Source organism: Dicentrarchus labrax, unplaced genomic scaffold, assembly GCF_905237075.1.
Source record: "Dicentrarchus labrax unplaced genomic scaffold, dlabrax2021, whole genome shotgun sequence".
NCBI lineage: Eukaryota > Metazoa > Chordata > Actinopteri > Moronidae > Dicentrarchus > Dicentrarchus labrax.
Window position 1 is genome coordinate 23,065,519 of NW_026136714.1, and position 18,896 is coordinate 23,084,414.

An 18,896-nucleotide genomic window follows, 5' to 3' on the forward strand; every position below is an offset into this window, starting at 1 on the left:
GCCCTATTCCCCCACATTTACGCCGTCATTTTGTTCAGGCGCTATGTTAGACGGAACCGGGTCCTCGCTCTCTGCATTTTGAAACCGTCGCGGTGAGAAGACACCTAGCAACAGTAGCCGGGGAGAGAGGAGGAGGAGGTGGGCATGGCACTATATATAAAATATATTTTCAACCAGCAGTTCACTACAGTTAACGGTGGTAACTTGTTTTATGGTTATGTGTGCGGTAAGAGTGAAAACTGTTCTTACCGTACGAATGAACATGCGCTATTGCTAACCGGTGGCATGAGTGATTAGCTTCCTGCTTCGCTAAGTGGCTAATGACTGTTAGCATGCCTGTCAAACTACAAAAGCGTCCAATACTGGACCGTGCAGCCAACGTTGTCCTCGCGTTAGTTGTCTTTGCTTCGACCATTAACAAAGATTGGTCTCTATATAACGTTATGTAACTCGTGTTTCTTTTTTTCTGCTATGAGAATCTTGAGAATCGTCAGGACTTGTTTTTGGTTTGCTTCATACATGCCCGGCCAAGTTGGCCTGCATACAAGGGATTGTGCCAACACGAAACATCTTTATTGTGTTTATACCAACATTACATGTCCACCAATTCGTCATTTGTATTAACCTTAAATAGGTCAATGTGTTACTCATGAAACCCCAGACGTGAGCTCGCTAGGTTATCGTTTCCTTGGATTAGTCACGTCTGCTGTGTGAGAGCATGATGCTACATTCACAACTCTGGGAAAGTATGTAAATATGAGAGACGTACTCAAATGTTTTTTCGTTTGTTTGTTTTTTTTTTTTCATGGACCTGCTTTGTGAGATTCATGATGTAATAGAACACGAATTGCGTCTGATTAACGTAATTTGTTGTGGCATGGCTTTTAACAGGAAGTGTTAAAAGTAGTTTGATATTGATATTGTAGCTTAAAGAAAAATACCGGACATGTGCATAATGTGTTAACCACAAGGACCAGCAAGCCAATTTTGAGTGATGCTTTATGAGAATGGTATAGTTAAAAACAATAGCCGTGTTTCGATGATTGATGTAGTGTAGATGGAGTTAAGCGATTACATTCTTCAGTATAATGTCGGCGTAAAGTATTTAGAAAGTTATCTAGTCCATCGCTGCTTAGAGTTGTAGAGAGAATAGTGAAAAGTCACTTTGTGTTCAGCGGCTTTCACCTTCAAGTCGTCTACATTTGAGTTTTCCCACAGGTCGGGAATGCAACGTGCGCCCTCCCTTTAAACTGAGCATGCGCAGAACATGTTGTAAACAATGAGACTATTCCAGACCGTCTTCAGCTTTGTGTCTACCCAACAGTTTATCTGTGCACAACTAACAACGATTTCGCATAGTTCCTCGTATATGAAATAAAAATGTCCCGTGGTAAGTATAGGTGCACATTTGTTACTAGATGTCATCACGTACACTTTGATTTTTATCGGCATCATCACCACGAAGACGTATCAAATTTGTTACGTTACAGCCCGAAAACCCACCTCGATGACATACTTGGGCGTGACAGCATGCGAATGAACCGACTATTATTGTTATAATGTATCCAGGTTTCTATGTATTTGTAATGGTTAACCTCCCTGCTACAATTGCGTGGTTTACTCTGTGTAGATTTCCATCTGAGCACTTTCCCTCATGCTAGCTTTGTCAGGCACACTCCCCGGCTGCTAAAGCTGACTTGTGGGTTAGCAAGCTAGCTAGCAGATGCTAGTCCAACATTAGTGTGGTGGGTTCTGATGTTGTTATTTGTTGGTTAGAAATATGGGTATTTCGATGTAAGTAGCACCTGCATCATTTCATTGCAGAGACTTCCATTTGAAAAAGACTTTGTAGCTGTTTAGCACACACGAGCGATGTAATTGTGCAACCTACCTGGAAACGCTTGACACTGAAGGGCAAGGGTTTACTTGTCTTGCAGTCTGTGTTATATTTTACAATGTGTGGTAGCTTTTAGTATGCAAAAGATGGGTAGCATTTAATGTATGTGCATACAGCTGTTTAAGGCTGCTGGATTGCTAATTTGGGGGCAATATAGTGGAAGGTACGTTAAAAGCATACTAAACTCAATTTGTCATTTAATTTAGTGTTTTGCTAACGTCTTGGTTCAGTATTAGCTTTATGATTGATGAAATAAAGTTATGCATTCAGATGGTCTAAAGGCAGGTGGTAAACATTTTTTTTTTTTTTAAATGTATGATTGTTATTAATAATTAATGGTAGTGGAGCTGTACGGATGAGGAAACATATTAGCAAAACCAGAAGACCAATATTTATGTATGTTTTTTGTGTCTAAATTAGATTTATTATAGTCTGCCTAGAACTGTCATTTTAAATTGGCATTCTCAAGTATTGAAGAAATCATTCAGGATTTTTGATTGATTGATACAGCAGAATTATATATTATGATTCTTGATATTTAGTTTAAAAAATCTGGATCGCTAATAACAAACTAATGCCAAGCATCACATGGTGGTTCATTTTAATTAACAATTACTGGTCATAATTGCGTGTATTGTAATGTGTGGTTTGTTGTAGGGAGCTGAAGCATGGAGGCGGTTCTGAGCAGGCTGAGGGGGCTAAGTGCTGATGAACTGCGTGAGGAGTTTACCCGAGCAGACCTCCAGTGCGGCCCTATCACAGCTACCACCCGAGCCACCTTTGAAAGGAAGTTAGCCCGAGTCTTGGCTGGGCCAGAGAGCAGTGCCACTGAATCGGACAGTTCTTCAGCAGGCGTCTCGGGTTATGTGGCCTCCGTTGCCGAACATGCCAAACCTGTGTCATGTGCCACCTCAGCAGTTGCACCCACCACTGCTGCAAGAAGCAGCAAGCCCACTGAGACTGCCAGTGAAGAATTGGACTTTGGCTATGGTGTGGGTCTCAACCCTCCAGACGAAGAGGAGATCTCAGAAAAGACGATCTCAGGCAGCGCTGCTGAAGGCAGTAACTCTCAGTCCAAAACAGAAACCCCTTCAAAGTCGGCACAAGTTTCTCCAACCTTTTATTTTGGAGTATGTCCACTGTGGGAGGATGTTTTGGCTAGAAATGGTAAGAGCCTCATCTTGTTACTTTGTGTGGTGTCATACAGACTTCAGTGTTACATATTGAGTTTGTAAAAGTTACATCTCAGCTCAGAATCGCGTGCATGGTCTTAATCCCTTAATTTTGGAATATGCAGGAAAAAGTTTAAATGAGTGTAGACGATACCTTCAAAATGTGACTAGACCTCATAATATGTAGTTGTAAATTCAGCATCATTTTACACAATCTGAATTTATTCCACAAGTACTCAATATATTGATTATCAGTCTAAACATAAAAATATAGTTGTAAAATTGAAAAAGCCTGCAGGTTACCACTATTCAGTTATATCATCACTTGATATCAAGAACTCAGTAAGGTTAGATTAATAATATAGTTTTTGTAATGCATAAATGTATGTTTTGCTGTCCGAACACTTATACAATCAGGGTATTGGTAACTAATTCAAACAATTAATTTATTGGTGTGCAACAACACCATTCTGGTTTAGTTTACTGACCATTGCCACAGGTTCATAAAGACAATTTTCATCTAAATGATAGAGACAATCAGTTATTTTGCTGTTACAATAAAATGCCAATACTAAATAGACCATAGAATTTAAAACAGAAGAATTGAATTTAAATAACTTAAGATCTTGCTGTTACACTGGAAACATACATGTTAAATATATAAATTCAATTCAAATTATTTAATCTTATCATTTAAAAAAATTACCCAAACATTTTGTGTAACTACAATAAATGTAAATTCTTCATTCATTTCGTATTGCCTCAGCCTTAAAGAAAACACACAAGCTATTTTCTCTAATAAGTTTCACTTTTGGCTTTATACTGACTAGAGGCTAAAGTCCGCCTTAAACGAATATTATGTTGTTTGTTTAATCGTAATATCTACTGTGTTGTCCAGTTTCTTTATTTGTTTAGAAGTACTGGCTGCTGAAGTAGTCTGACATCCACATGTGTTTGCTAAGTGGATGAAAACATTTGTTGTCATTTCTTTGGTGGTAAGCAGCAGGGCAGTAGGATTGCCTGACCTCTCTGGAATAGAGTATTGATCTAAATTAATCTTGAGCTACCACAAAAATCAATGCTGGTAATGTTAATCTGTCAGGGCAGGTTTTTATTGCCATTTCGTAGATCCTCATCAAAATATGACTTTACAGGCTGACTGGACAAAAAGAATGCAAAAAAAATTCCCTCAATTACCAGTTTAAATGCTGCATTAACAAACAGTAAAAATTAAACAGCAACAATTAATCAGGTACTCATCATGTAGAAACATTGAAAATGTGAAATAATAAGCTGATTCTGAGACGTGTTTTTTTTCTGCAGAGAGAGCACATGTGTACACAGATAAGAAAGATGCCCTTCAAGCTGTAAAGCAGATGAAGGGAGCCCGCTTCAAAGCCTTCCCCAATCGCGAGGATGCTGAGAAGTTTGCTAAGGGGATCTGTGACTATTTCCCTTCTCCCAACAAATGTACACCCTGTGTATCTCCTGTCAAACCAGGCCTGGTCATTAGTAAAGGTAAGTAGATACGATGTCTGAGACCTCTGTAGAAAGGGCCCTAAAATACACATATATATATATGTATATATATATATATTCAAATCATGTGACCAAAACAGAAAAACAAACAGACGCATGGGGCACACCAGCCCTTAAATATAAAGTGTTTGTGCCTGTCCTGTAACCTGGGTGGACCACAGAGGTTGTTAGACAGAACCATTCAAGAAGTCGTAGTTGGAAATTGTTCGGAAAAGAGTAGGCATTTTCAGAAATTACTCGCCAGGTGATTGGATGAACCTTCTGTCTATCGCAGTACTTCCTCAAAGGACACTTATTGTAACCCAGCTGCCTCGCAAGGTTACCTGTCCTTCACTCTATTCTCCCTCTCCACACCAGACAACATGGAGGTTGATACCGTCAACCGGGAGCGAGCCAACAGTTTCAAGAGCCCACGCACACAGGACCTGACCGCCAAGCTGAGGAAAGCTGTGGAGAAGGGGGATGAGGTGGTCTTTAGCGAGCTGGTGTGGACCAACCCTCGCTATCTCATTGGCTCAGGGGATAATCCCACTATTGTGCAGGTGAGAATTTAAAGTTAATTTCTTTGTTCAGGTTGTTAAACCAGTCAAACAAAGAGGCAGCATTGTTTGAGCTTGTTTTTGCAGTTTTTCACGCTCTGTGGAAACTCCAACTCATTACTATTAATAGAGATGCATAGCCTTTCTTGGAACGTTATTTGTTGATACATAAACGTCTTTTCTACATCAGCGCCAACCTTTCAGCTAATGCCCTTGTCAAGTTTGCAGTTGCTAAGATGAAGACAAACATGACCGTGTGTGTGTGTGTGTGTGTGTGTGTGCGCGTGTGTGTGTGCGCGTGTAATGAAGGTTTTTCTTTCTTGTTTGTCTTAAATTCAAAGTTTTAAATCAGTCTTTAGATGTTGGTATTTTAAACTTGCAAACTTGATGCTACTACTTTTATAAATACCAACTGCTGTTTCTAATCCCTAGTCCTAAAAAAATTAAATAAATATTGGGTGATACATCCCTAACTTCAGGAGGTGAAGTTCAGGTCAGATGCTGCTTTTAAACAAAATGAAGCACCCTTTCCTGTTGACAGGAGATTAAAGAGGATTGTGTCCTGATCCATAGAGTTGTTCCCTTGTTTTGTCTGGTTAGGAGGGCTGCCGGTACAATGTCATGCACGTGGCTGCCAAGGAGAACCAGGCAGGAATTGCCCAACTGCTGCTCGACACCTTGGAAAACCCAGAGTTTATGCGGCTCATGTACCCAGACGACCAGGAAGTTATGCTGCAGAAACGTATCCGCTACATTGTAGATCTTTACCTCAACACTCCAGATAAGGCTGTAAGCTCTTTTACCATACCAGCTAAAGCAGATTAAATTATATTCTTTAAACATGTAACATTGTATCTTGCTTTGTTTGTCTGTATGTTCCAGGGCTTTGAAACACCACTTCACTTTGCCTGTAAGTTTGGGTGCCCAGACGTGGTCAATGTCCTGTGCTCGCATCCTGACATCGATAAGAATTGCAAGAACAAGGATGGCCACAGGCCATGTGATGTAAGGAGTTTTTTTTTTTTAACCCTTATTTATTCAACTTAGTAACATGAACACATAGTGAGAGAACCTCCAACTGTGGGTTATTACACAAAGTATTTGTGAACCTGTACATGTACGTATGGAAGCTGTCTAGCAGCTGCTCAGCTTTGCACAGTACTGCTGAACACTGACATCCTGCCAGTCGTTGCTGAGGGAGGTAGAGTTATGCTTACCCAGGTTTTTGAAGCTGTGACCTTTTAGCTTGCTTTTTAAATCTTTTGGCAGCAATCACTCACTGCACATTGAAGGCTAAACATAGATGAGCATGAGCAAATTCTTTCCCCAGCTAATCCAGCAACAGTTGTATGTTGTCAGCTGTACATACTGTATCCTCAATTGTTCTTTTTTTTTCTTTCCACAGGTTATTTGTAGCAGAAAAAATAAAACACAAGAAGTGAAGCAGAAGATAAGTGACTATTTGGAGGGTAAGGAAACACATTTCTTAAACCATTACAGGTTATTATTCCTATTCTCACCTGTTTCCTGAAGCACACCGACAAGTGCCATGTAGTGAACTGCTGATTAAATATAAGCAGCATGTTACATCATGTAGTTTGAATTTGGCTCTGTGCCTCAACCTTGATGGGTTTTTTTTCTATTTATCTGTCCTGTTTGTCATGGCGTGAGCCATGTTGACTGATAAAGCTGAAAACATCATTAGTAGGTTAAGGTGCTATGGACTGGTGTAATTGGGTTAGTGTGACTTTCTGTGGGTGCTATTGAGTTAACAGTCAGTCTGAGGTGTGAAAAAGAAAGAAGTTTGATAAATCTGACAGTGGCAAAGTAAGACTGGCACTGCTGAATTTGGTGTGTGAGCATGGCATTTGGCAAGAAGTTCAGCATACTGTATATCTTTACTCACTGTTTCAAGTAGACTGCCAGCTTAAGATTTGATTCCCACTGGTGCCAGCCTCATTGAAAATGAATGCAGTTGGGTGCCCTTTTGGAGTGTGTGCCCTATGTGCCAGCACTCTGTCCTTGCTGTGGCCTGGATTTGATTCTGGCCCGTTGCCCTTTGCTGCGGCTCATCCCTTCTCTCTCTCCCCCTCTTCCTGTATATCTTTAGCTGTCTCTATAGAATAAATGTCCATCGAACATGTTATCTAACCTTCAAATTGTCCGTTGTCTCACAGACCGCTGCTATATTCCTTTGCTGAGGGCGGCTGACAACACGTCTCAGCCCATCATTGGTGCTCTGTGGTCACCTGAGTCTTCAGAAAGTCTCTCGCTGATCCAGCGTCATACAAGAAGCCCTATGGATCCAGTGATGACTGTCACAGCCTTTGCTGGTCCCTTGAGCCCTTCTAAAGCAAGTTATTTTACCTGATTGCCTGTCTGTGCCTACTCAAGTCCAACACTACATCATTAAAACAATTTATTGACCAGAACTTCTCGTTTCTCCTGCAGGCAGATGATTTTCGTCGGTCCTGGAAAACGCCTCCGAGAGACCGGGCAGAGCTTTTCCACCACATTCTTAAATCTGATCCTGACCGTGGGGCAGAGAGAGTGGGCAGGTAGGTCCAAAACATTACTCTCTACATGTATTACTAAGATATTTTGACCCAGTTGAAGGGTGACACTACTGGGCTTATTGCTTTTGATTGTGATGAAGATAATAAACAGGAGGAAATAGATTTTGCATGTCTGGTCATGTACTACACACCCTGGGATCAAACCTGGTTCATCCTTTGTTAAATGTCATCTCCACTCTCTCTCATAGAACATTTTTGCTTACCTCATTGATATAAATGGGGTGGTCAAAATAATAAAAACACCTGTTAGTATAGCTCAATACAATTCAACAGCACCACAAACTACAGCCTCCAAAATGACAATACAGTTGATTCAACACCTCCTGAAACTTTTTTTTTTGTTTTTTAAACTAAACATTGTAACTGTCATGAAAGTAGGATTTATTGTAGGGCCGTTGTATTAGACTGCTTTAGTTTTAGCTAAGTGTAACAAACTGGCAACTTAGTGCAATTCCTTCTCCACTTCATGCAGTTAGTACAAGGAGAACGGCAACAAAATGAATCTGAATATAATAGTTTGCCTTGAAAGTATCAAATTAGTAGTTGGCTGAAGAGCACTGTTGAATAATGTGTAGCATAAGAAAATATTTGATATCAGGCAAATATTAAACCTATATTATTCCTTCTCCAGCAACTATGATAACACCATTTTTGAAATAATACAGAGATCTGAATGAATTCTTTGTTAAATAATCTAAACAATGAGTCTCTTTTATCTACAGAGACCTGGCTCATGTGATGGGCCACCCATGGGCTGAGTACTGGGACTTTCTAGACAGTTTTGTGGATCTGTCGTCAGCTGAGGGGCTGCGCAAGCTGGACGAGTACCTCAGCAAGAGGGATTTCAGCCCTCTGGTCCATGAAGAGGCTGGGGAGAATGAAACCAGCAACAGGTTCAAAACCCCCTCTCCAGGTACCTTCACCTTCTTTACAGTTTATCAGGGAAGCTACTTGGGAATCGGACTAGTTAATTCAGTCATGGAAACAAATGACTGAATATCCTGGAAAGAATTTATGTTGTCCTGAAATGTTTTTATTTTAGCCCAACAGATTGCCTACATAAACCTAGGTGTGTATTTTGTCTAACACTCGACTGTCGATGGTCATATCTACATGCATACAGCCTATACGTTATCAATTTTACGTTTGTTGTTGATAAATACATGCACAGCAATGTTAATTGTATGTGCAACAAACCCTTTAAATGTCCCTTGTGTAACATTTAGGAGGCTCTATTGGCAGAAATGAAACATAATATTTATAGGCACATTTTAATTGGTGAATAATCACTTGAATATAGAAATTATGTTTTTGTTACCTTAGAATGAGCCGCTGGTTACTTTCCATGAAGCCCGCTATGTTGAACCGCCATGTTTCTACGGTAGCCCTAGAAGGGACAAACACTGGCTTTAGATTGGGGTGCTTTTCACTGTCTCCTTCACGCTTGGAAGGGGAGGTTAAAATTAGGAACTTGCAATCTGTAACTACACCACTAGATGCCACTTAATCCCTTGGACCTTTGAATTTCTACTTCTATTAACTGGCTAATAGGAGAGAAGAGATCTTTTCTGTAAAATAATTATTATTATTAATTTATTAATAAACTAGGCCTTGTGCTATCCTGTATTGTCAAGAAAAACTCCTGGAAAAAGATTTCTTTAATAAAGTGGGAACCCTGTCCAGATAATTCTCCCTGATAGTTTATTCAGTCGCCTGTTACTTGGCATTGTATTGTAATCAGTGCAGTGCTTTCATGTGTAGTTTCTTGTCAGATATGAAAAACACAAAGCTTAGTACAAAGCTACATAATCTCCTGCAAAGAATTATATGATAAAATGACATCGTAATAATGACTAGTTATATGTCTGTGTGGGGCATCCTCCCTGCTTGCAGGCAAGCCCAAGAAGTTCTGCAACTCCATCTCTGTTGGTGCCTTCCTGGACGAGGGGGATGACATCAGCCTTGAGGAGATGAAGAACCGTCAGAACGCAGCACTCACCAGCATCACCTCCTCTGCTGCATCCAAGGACGGCCTGAAGGGAGCAGTGGGTGGCCGTGAGTTTCACATCCTGCCCATCGCACTGCACCACCGTGGGGCCGACCTGATCGAGACGGCGGCCGAGCAAGACCTGCTGTGCTGCTGCGATGACGGCCTCCTGTCGCCCGGCGTAGTCTGCAAAAATGGGGTGTGCTCCTCCTCCAGAGATAGGACTCACAATGGAGACAAGGTGACCCCTCGCACCTCCCCGTCCTCCTCCTGCCTGCTGTCGCCCATCTCCAACCTTATGGTGGAGTTTGAGCGCATGTCGCTGCAAGAGCCGCTAGACAGCCCCACCACCAGCTGCAGGGAGAGGAGGAGCAGTGGCGGGAGCCGCCACAGGGATGTCCGGGACTCCTCCTCGGCCACAGACCTTAGCTCTGGGCTGAACCGTCTGTCTCTTGGTCACAGCAGTCAGGACAGTGAGACCGTTGAGGGGCCAGGCTGGAGAACAGAGGGAGGAGGAGAGACAGAGGAGAGGCGCAGCAGTGGCAGCTCAGAGGAGTACTTTGAAGTAGAGGAGAGTCTGGAGGTGCTGGGCAGGACTAGGGGGTCAGTTTCAGGGGGGCGCAACTTCTGTGCTAGGTCCAAGTCATGGGACCACGGGGGAAGGGACCTGAGCAGCTCAGGATCCTCTGGGTCCTCCTATAAGTCCTTAGATAACTCCAATGAGTTCCTACCCAGGACCCCACCGCACATTAGAAGAGGACTTTTCATTGAAGGGTGAGTCACACTGGTTTCTTTGCAAAGGCCATAATGGGGTTGTCTTACATGTTGAAGGAACTTGAAGCTATTCAAACAGAAAATTTCCCAGATAATATTTTACAAGATGGTGATGATGTGTCACAATATTTACACTTGATATCCCAATTGGAAAGAAGCAGCGAGTTTTGTCTAATATTTCAGGGGTACTTGTATTATTTTAGTCCAGACAAGTTTTCTGTAATACTAGTTGACAAATGCTTAATCAGTTTACAAAAAAAACAATGTAAAGGCAGAATGAGAAAAACTGTGTATAGACTCAAAACTAATCCAAATAATCCCCTTCAATCACCCACTAGTAGTGTGTTGTGGTGTCTGCAGAGACCCGTACTTTCTTATTTTGCTGTGTCTGGGACTTTTCTGGGCGTCAGCGTTTGTGCAGTGAGTGTGTAGCCCACAGCCAATAATAACCTGGGTCGGGACTCTATAAAAACGACCAGATTCCAGATCTTAAGCATCCAAGGGGGCTGGTGAGGAGGTTCCAACTTTGAATGTAAAACAAACTGCAACAGACAAATCCTACTATTTCTGCTCTTAACTGCTATTAGGGAAATGTGACAGGCAGCCAGATACAAAAAGGGTTGATGATCCCCCAAACCTATGACTTACAATCATGGTAATACAGTATATTAATCTTGTGTGTTTTTACAGGGATTCACCAAGCAAGTTGGACAGAGAGGTCTGGTCAGCAATAGAAGGCATAGACGTCGATCCCCAGAAGTATCCCAGCATTCAGAAGTGGAAGAGCACAATGAAGTCGTACTCTGGATCAGACATGCAGAGGTTAGTCGGCTTGGCTGACATTTTATTGCAATGCATATTATTTTCTATGGATGGTTTACTGATTTTACTGTGTGTTTATGGTGCCGTCCTAGCCTAAAAAGTGAGGTTCTCAGTGGCTGATTAAATCAGATTAAAGGTTAAGTACTGGAATACTTATTTATTGTGTGGGGAAACAATTCAGCTTCTGAGTTCCTTTTGTCAGAGAAATGCATGGCCATGATATTATAGACTACATTTCACAATTTCAAAGTTTTCTAGATACTGGCATGGTAGATATACTATATATATAGTAGATATAATGCTTCATGCACACATTTACTGTCTCTCAAATATTCCTGTGTTGAAACGTAAAAGCTTTGAAACGGTAATCAGTTTGTCTGTACCGAGGTTGTTAATAGTCTTCCTACACCACACTGAAATGACTTCTCTGGCCAGCCATCTAAAATGGTTACTATAGGTGGACAATACTGACTACCCGATACTTCGTACTTCAGTCACTTGTTATAGGGTGTAATACTCTAGTCACAAGACATTTTTAGGAATTAGTAGTGAGGTGCCAGCCATTGTGAAAGAGTTTGTGCTCTTCAGGCTTTTCATGAAGTAGTGTCAGGTGCATGCAGACAAAATCAAAAAATGGAAGAGGCTCTAGATGCAAAAATTTGGGTGCTATCATCAGCACCAGCATCAGCGTTCTATGACTTGTTTGTCATGTTTTGTCACCCTTCACATATGAAGGTGAGGTGTTGTTTCAGTGTGTGGGCAATAAATCTGAAAGAGCATGAATCAGCACCAGGTACTGTAATTGTTCAGTCACTGGAGTTGATAAACAACCATCTCAACCCTATGTAGCTATAACTGTACTAATCTTTCCTTTCAGTATTAGTACCAAAAGAGCAATGCTGTAAATGTAATCGCTGACTGGTGTTAACGTGTGTCATCTAGCTGGCCCAGCCCGGCGGTGGTAAAACCACGACTCAGGATGCAGCATCAGACTCCGGTCTCTCCAGTCAGCGGCCTGATGTCTCCCACCGGTCGCTTCAGTCCAGCCCGGCACGCCGCCTCACCGGACTTCAGCCCCAGCCGTTACAGCCCTGCCAATGCTAGCTACATCCAGCGCATCCGCCTCAAGCACTTGAACGAGCCACCAATCTAACTGCCCACGGCTCTCCTGCCTCCCATCACTTACGGCCATACCCTCTCCAAGATCCCACCCTCTCCTTCCCACTACAAACCCAGCTGCACCAAGGTGGCTACACCAGAGCTCAGAAACCACATACCTAACAGAAATATGCACAAGTGTCTGGAAGATTTGTATTAATGATGTATGGTACTACTCCTATGTAATACAGAAATTCTCATCACGTTGGGTTGTGATGTACACTCAAGACTTTAAAAAGGAAAAAAAGAAACCTTGATAATTTATGTACTGTATGGGTGTGGACCATGTTGAATTGACGGTAATGTTATTTGTGGCAAGTGTGAAGCACCTGTATCATAGCCTGAGTCAACTTTTTTGAATATCGTGAATACAAGTCGCACTCCCCAAAGTTAGTTCATCACTAAAACCTTAGTGTGGAATCCTCAATAGGATTCTCTCACTGAAGATGTTCTTAAAAAAAGTAAAATGTCAATATTTTAAAAGTTATTTTTTGTATGTTGGTCAGTAGCACAAAATTTAAATGTTTTTATTAATGGTGTTAAAACCGACTGCCATTTCCTATGTTTTCCTCAGTTCAGGAATTGCCTTAATTTTCTGAAGTGATGGACCAGTTTCTGTCAGTTTGGACACTCTCTAGTTCATACATGAAATATCTGGAAATGGCGACCTCACTGGCTGCATTGGTCCAGATGATTACGGCAAACATGGGAAAAACTGATAAGACTGAAATCTTCCATGTTTTTTTTATTTTGTTCTTTAATAAATGCATACATTGTCCATCTTTTCTCGGTGGTTCCTGGACATGTCTTGACTTTTCCTTTCTGCCACTACCTGTGGCCTTAGACTGTGCAATTTTTATTTTTTCTCTGAAATATCATTCATTCACAAGCATCTCCAACAGTGCGAGTATGAATGACAAAACACACCCATCAGTAAGTGTAATTTCAAATTTGTCTTGCCTGGTCTAAACCTCAAAATTACCCGGTCTGGGACCACCTTAAAGCTGTAGTAAGTGATTTTCAACCACTAGGGGGCAGAAAGACTCCAAAACTAACTCAAGGGTAACAGAACCCTGATATAATTATGAGCTTATTATGACCATCTTGTTAACAAAAACATGCCTTACACATACAGGGAACCCAACGGAGTATCTGAGTAGATGGAGTTGGGTGTTAATTCCCAGTGGGATCAGCAGTACTCACACCCTTTTCACATTACAAGTAGTTTGATTCAGTGTTAATTTAAAAACTAGCACTTAATAGAGCTTTAATGCCCAAAGTTATGTCATGAATCTCGTAGGTAGTTCAGACTGGCTTAAAGTAAACTCGTACACGTGGTAGGTTCTTGCAGTTCTCCAAAACATGGTGGAATTAGCACAATCCTGCTGTATCCAAATTATTTACAACTTTGAGTTAGAGTCACTGCTGTATGAGAGTTTATCAGCTATGTCTATGACAAAAATAGCCAATCATTTTAAATATTCAGATTGCCACTCTACTTGAGAGAAACCAGTGTTCTGAATGTAATTTTTTTGTGAACTAAACCTTTATGTGAGAGCACAAACTACTTCACTGAGAAGATTGTATTGTCATCCTTGTGCTCTCAGGTGACAACAGATCTAATTCTGGTCTCTGAATGTTTATGAATGTGGAACTTTGCAAAAATGCACCTAAAAAACTTAAAACATGCTTCTTGTGCTTTCAGCATTCTGTGCTTTATTAAAAATTAACTTTCATGGTGAATTCTCTTTCTGTATGTCTAGACTTCATTTGCTTTCAATTAATCAATAAAAACATCACTCCTACTTTACTGCCAATGTGTCTATGTGCTTTTTCTGAAGATAGTTCAATTTATTTTAAGGAAAGAAATGTTGACAAAAACTGAGGCAGTCATTTTATTTTATTTACTATAGCTGCACCATACAACACATAAACCTCGCTTCAGCATACTGTAATGACATAAGCTGAGAGCAAGAGTTGCATTTACAACAGCTATACAAATACAACTTTTTTGGTTTAAAAATCAGTCGTGTAAAAATCCTGTTACATTCAGGAGGAGTGGCTATGCAGCTGTTAAACACTTCTGCTGGCGTTCTATGGCACAGACGTAAACGTAACCACAGAGTCTCTCATTACATGATGGAAGTTCAATTACAAAGTAATAACAACAGTAATTTTCAAGACACTTAAGGAGAAAACTGAGCTTTGACCCTGTGACCAAATGACTGGGCACCAAGAGTCCCAGAAACCTGCGATACGGTGGGCCATCAGGTCCGTGTTAGTTTGTCCGGGGGCATGAATCCCGAGTCTCCCAGAGTTCTGAGGGCCACCCTGCCGCTAGGGCGGATGGTGAGCCACGTGATGCTGCCGTTGTTCAAGCCCATACGCAACCAACCCTCTGCAGGGAACTGCAGAGCCCTGAGAGAACAAAAGCAACATATCAGCAGCTGAGAATGAGCATCTGAATACTGGATCTACTTTACGTGGCACTTAAAAAACTAATAATTTCATTTGAGGGGGACACCGTCTTGTAAATAGTAGCACGGAGTATTTGAAACCCTTGTCATATTTAACTAAATGTCCCTTTTAACCAGACCCAAAGGACATGCAGTCACCAAGAAAAGGCACATGGCTGTATGTAGCAGCTAGAATATTTAAATTAAACAAGAATTTTCATTTAAGGATTCTGTTAAAAGCACAACGACACAAGTGAAGCACATATTCAATAAAAAAAAATTGACACATAATTTAAACACAATGGTTTTGCAAAGCAAGAAGGCCACACTCTAGCCTCGGCTGAGCCGTGACCACCGAGACCGCCGGCGACACAAACCTGCAGACAAAATAACGGATGACATTGGCATGACACACGATGATCTCGTAGCTGTCCTCCTTCTGCTTGGGGTCAGCCCGGTGGATGTAGCGGCGGAAGGCTGCCTCAATACGCGCTCCGTCTTCGTGGTACTGCTGGAGGATGGTAGAGAGGTTGAAAGCCACCATTGTCACATGAAAGGATTCTGTTTGAACCCCTCAGTCAGTACAGAGTCAATACATGATGCTGCTGTGCATTGTAGGGAATGTATGAAGAGTTTCATTCCAAAATGAGGCCTACTATATGGAAAACGTTACTTCTACTAAAGGCTGAATCAGCACTGCTGCATTGCTCTCTTTAGGCAGTATTAGTGGTTACATTCACATTAGTGAATAATGAATTGTGTTTTAGAGTAAGGCATTACTGAATCCTACATGGGTTGTTCATAGGATTGTTCCATTAATAATTCTGTTTTCATGCAATAAAGCAAAGGTCAGGACAGTGTCTTGGTTAATCTGGCTAATCCACAGACCTCACTGTCAGTTTTCTTTGTAACAACTTCTCAGTGAAAGTAACCAGGGAAGTGAATCTGGAAATATTGAATATTTATTTGTATTTGATTTCAAAAGGTGTGAAGAAAACCGAAAACTACCTGCATGGCTAGAGAGATCATTGGAGATCATTTTGCAGTTGGGTAAACCAAAGCCTTCATGTCCTCAATAATAAAAATAACATTTACCAACGGATTATATAACAATGGCAAAATGCCCATTTAAACAAATACACTAAAATAAAAAGCTGCCAGACTCTTTTAAATGTTGGCATTTTGGAAAGTAACTCTTGCTATGAGCCATTCCCGTGGCAGTGCACTGATGTATTGGCAGATTTTTGCAGCTGTAAGCCTTAACACGCACTTGACAGGACACCTGCACACACATAGACAGCAGAAAGTGACCCGAACAAGGATATGAAAATATAGAAAATCCATCATGCTTACAGCCCGCTCTAGAGGTAGAGTGGGTGTAGCTTTGCCTCACCACAGCATCGGGCTTCCAGTGAGTGACAGGTGGAACCGGTTCAATAGGTGCGCCCTCTCTCAGCAAATCACAGCTCAACAGCTCCACTCCTGGACCCGTATGACAGTTAGGGCGCAGGGAAAATATTTTAATATGCATTTGTGATGTTCAGCATTTCTACACCAGCTTTAACTGGTGATGCACTAGTCTCAGCTTGCTAAACAGGAAAAAATTAACAGGATGCAAAAAAGATAAACAGAATATGATTAGCCAACGTATCTTAATTGTGTTACGTACGTGTCAAGCAGATACGTATGTAAGAGGGAAAATGTGTCATTTACAGCATTGTGGAAACATTGTAATTAAATCTTTTAAGACTTTTAACTATTAAGGGGCCAAACACAGATATTTGAAGTAGCATATATGCTGGCCAAAATTACATAGGTACATTATTATTTCGTAATCGTTGTGTAATTTGTCCAATAAAACTATTTTACACCAAATACCCATATCAACTCAAAATTAGCAAACCAGAACTAAAAAATTACCATCGGGAAAAAAGTGCATCAATGTGAGAAACCAAAAACTACTTTAGCTGAGGACTGCTTTTAACAACCACAACTATAACTAAATATATGAAGGATGTGGATATACAGCTAACATCTAGTACACACTGGAGCTGAAAAACAAGATTACACCAATACTTTCAACCTTAGTTTCAGCTGGTTTTGTTTAACTGATATTGTTCATATAAAATTAATCCTATGAAAACCCATAAACTGAAACAGTGCTTTGGGCGACAGAAATAAACTTCTATCCACTACCTGGGAGATGTTTGCTGATGATATGTGCCGTCTCTGTAGCCCTGGCCATGCTGGAGTGGACCAGAACATCATACTTCAGTCCCAACGCTGCCAACCGCTTGCCCGTGAGCTCAGCCTGCTCACGACCTGTAAATGGAGACGCAAAGGTCATTATAACAAATGGCTGGTCTGTCAGAAACAGCCAGCTAACAGAGACTGCAATGCTGTAATACTATCAGAGCCAGAACTGCAGCTTATGTGCTCTGTGTTTGACTGAAATTACTCTCCAGACTGCTGCCTGGTCAACTTTCCAGGTGACATAAGGGCAGATAAGGACCTAATGGAGTGAGGATCCTCTCCTTGTCGCTGTTCCCACTCAGGTTGTACTGGGAGTGTCTGATGAGGAGGATGTTGCGCGTAGCTTTTGGTTTGCCGTTGTCCTGCTCTGAGCTGGGGTCTTCAGTTGCAGTCTCTTTCTTCTTCCCATTGGTCAGTGTAGACGGGTCTCTCCTGAACAGAGTTAAGACGAGGTGATCTTGAGATTAGAAGTGGCTTTGTCTGACATGGTTAACTTGAGGGATGGAAAACTAGGTTAACAAAACTATGATTGAAGATATTTATCAGTATGATAGTGTGAGGAACTTCCACACACCTGGACTCAGTTTTAAAAACTGTATTTGTTGCTCTTGTAAACAACAATAAGGTTCATTACACCCTCACACAGGTTTATCACCCTTAGATTCGGTATGGATCCAATACTTCAATTCAATTTCGCAGGATATTAAAATGTAGTCCAATATGAACTTCCACCCAATTCAACCGTATCACCATGGTAGACAGTGTATTATTACATTGGTATATATTTGACAGAGATGTGACGTGGCGTTCAACCCATATAAAAGCTACAGGAGGTAAATGGAGGTAATGTAACAGTACTAGGTTAGCCACCTTCAATAACCAAACAATACGAGACAACGCGTGCAGAGGGGCTTACTTATCCCAGTTGAAGTCCCAGGAGTGTCCAGTCGGGGCTGGTGTGTGGCTGGCAGGTGTCCACGCCGGCTGCGCAGCTTGAAGAACGGTGAATCTGGACCACCGACTGGCCGCCTCTCCGCGCTGCTCACCGAAATATCCGCGGGAGTCGGCGGCCGCAGCCGCGAACACGAGGACGGCAGAGCCTCCAGCGAACCCGCAAATAAGTTTAAAAGTCTTCCTGTACGACATCCTGCGAGACGCCGAAGAAGCAAACTACTGCTAGCTAATTAGCTCAGCTTAACTGGTTTACCGTGAACAAGGTGTAACGCCGTCCTCCTCACAAATAAATGGATTTATTTCGCTGAATGGCGTTTCAGTGTCAACTCCAACTCCAGCAAGGGAAACAAAATACGATTTTTGTGGTATAAATATCTAACAGGCGGCGGCTCTTGCCCAGAAACTAAAAATACAGCCCGGCACAAGAGATAGCAAGCTAATCTAGACAGTTTCCCACAAACATTACGGTGGCTCGCCCCAGCCAAAACACTTGGCCTTTGCAATTCGCATAAACCCCGACATGTGCCACTTGATGGCGCTCTAATCCCTAAATCCACAGCAGTAGCCCTGATTACTTTCCGCTCTCTGTTAGTGGCACTGTAAGCTCCATTCAACATGTAATGTTTAAGCGGGGCTAATTATGTTTGAGCTCCTGAGACACTGGTTTACAGTTATAACCCGCACAAAGCGACACATATTCCCGGCTCCTTTCAGTAGTTTATTTTGGTGATAGAGGGCTGTGGATGTAATGGGTAATGTCATTTTATAG

The 18,896-nt window shown here is 41.6% G+C and overlaps 2 protein-coding genes across 9 annotated transcripts; one reads left to right on the forward strand and one right to left on the reverse strand.

Moving 5' to 3' along the window:
• Positions 1-44: 44 nt before the first annotated feature.
• Positions 45-14,274, forward strand: ankle2 (ankyrin repeat and LEM domain containing 2). Of its 5 annotated transcripts, none has more exons than XM_051423394.1 (13): positions 45-138; positions 2,555-3,064; positions 4,393-4,587; positions 4,966-5,150; positions 5,748-5,936; positions 6,030-6,152; positions 6,553-6,616; positions 7,325-7,504; positions 7,603-7,705; positions 8,446-8,636; positions 9,581-10,484; positions 11,175-11,306; positions 12,249-14,274. In XM_051423394.1, exons 2-13 carry the CDS (start codon positions 2,566-2,568, stop codon positions 12,457-12,459), a joined length of 2,976 nt encoding a protein of 991 aa, XP_051279354.1. In that variant the 5' UTR covers positions 45-138; positions 2,555-2,565; the 3' UTR covers positions 12,460-14,274. The 5 variants fall into 5 exon arrangements, with proteins under 5 accessions (XP_051279354.1, XP_051279355.1, XP_051279357.1 ...); XM_051423395.1 differs by lacking the exon at positions 45-138 and adding an exon at positions 724-746; XM_051423397.1 differs by lacking the exon at positions 45-138 and adding an exon at positions 1,240-1,390 and having other exon boundaries at positions 12,184-12,315.
• Positions 14,275-14,346: 72 nt separating this feature from the next.
• pgam5 (PGAM family member 5, serine/threonine protein phosphatase, mitochondrial) lies at positions 14,347-18,609 on the reverse strand. Of its 4 annotated transcripts, none has more exons than XM_051423404.1 (6): positions 18,090-18,609; positions 17,433-17,605; positions 17,117-17,242; positions 16,314-16,402; positions 15,298-15,428; positions 14,347-14,882 (listed from the first exon to the last, which is right to left on the reverse strand). In XM_051423404.1, the coding sequence occupies exons 1-6, from the start codon at positions 18,317-18,319 to the stop codon at positions 14,732-14,734; spliced, it is 900 nt and encodes a 299-aa protein (XP_051279364.1). In that variant the 5' UTR covers positions 18,320-18,609; the 3' UTR covers positions 14,347-14,731. The 4 variants fall into 4 exon arrangements, with proteins under 4 accessions (XP_051279364.1, XP_051279363.1, XP_051279362.1 ...); XM_051423403.1 differs by having other exon boundaries at positions 15,298-15,431; XM_051423402.1 differs by having other exon boundaries at positions 16,314-16,406; positions 17,115-17,242; positions 18,090-18,608.
• Between the last annotated feature and the right edge of the window lie 287 nt (positions 18,610-18,896).

Bases quoted from the DNA above. Each gene is read 5' to 3' on its own strand.
- ankle2 (XM_051423394.1), top strand. From the start codon at position 2,566: ATGGAGGCGGTTCTGAGCAGGCTGAGGGGGCTAAGTGCTGATGAACTG. The intron at 3,065-4,392 runs GTAAGAGCCTCA...TTTTTTCTGCAG, and splicing joins GGATGTTTTGGCTAGAAATG to AGAGAGCACATGTGTACACA. The intron at 6,617-7,324 runs GTAAGGAAACAC...GTTGTCTCACAG, and splicing joins GATAAGTGACTATTTGGAGG to ACCGCTGCTATATTCCTTTG.
- pgam5 (XM_051423401.1), bottom strand. From the start codon at position 18,319: ATGTCGTACAGGAAGACTTTTAAACTTATTTGCGGGTTCGCTGGAGGC. The intron at 16,407-17,114 runs AGTGGATAGAAG...TGTCATACGGGT, and splicing joins TCAGCAAACATCTCCCAGGT to CCAGGAGTGGAGCTGTTGAG. The intron at 14,883-15,297 runs GTTTGTGTCGCC...TTGTTCTCTCAG, and splicing joins ATCCGTTATTTTGTCTGCAG to GGCTCTGCAGTTCCCTGCAG.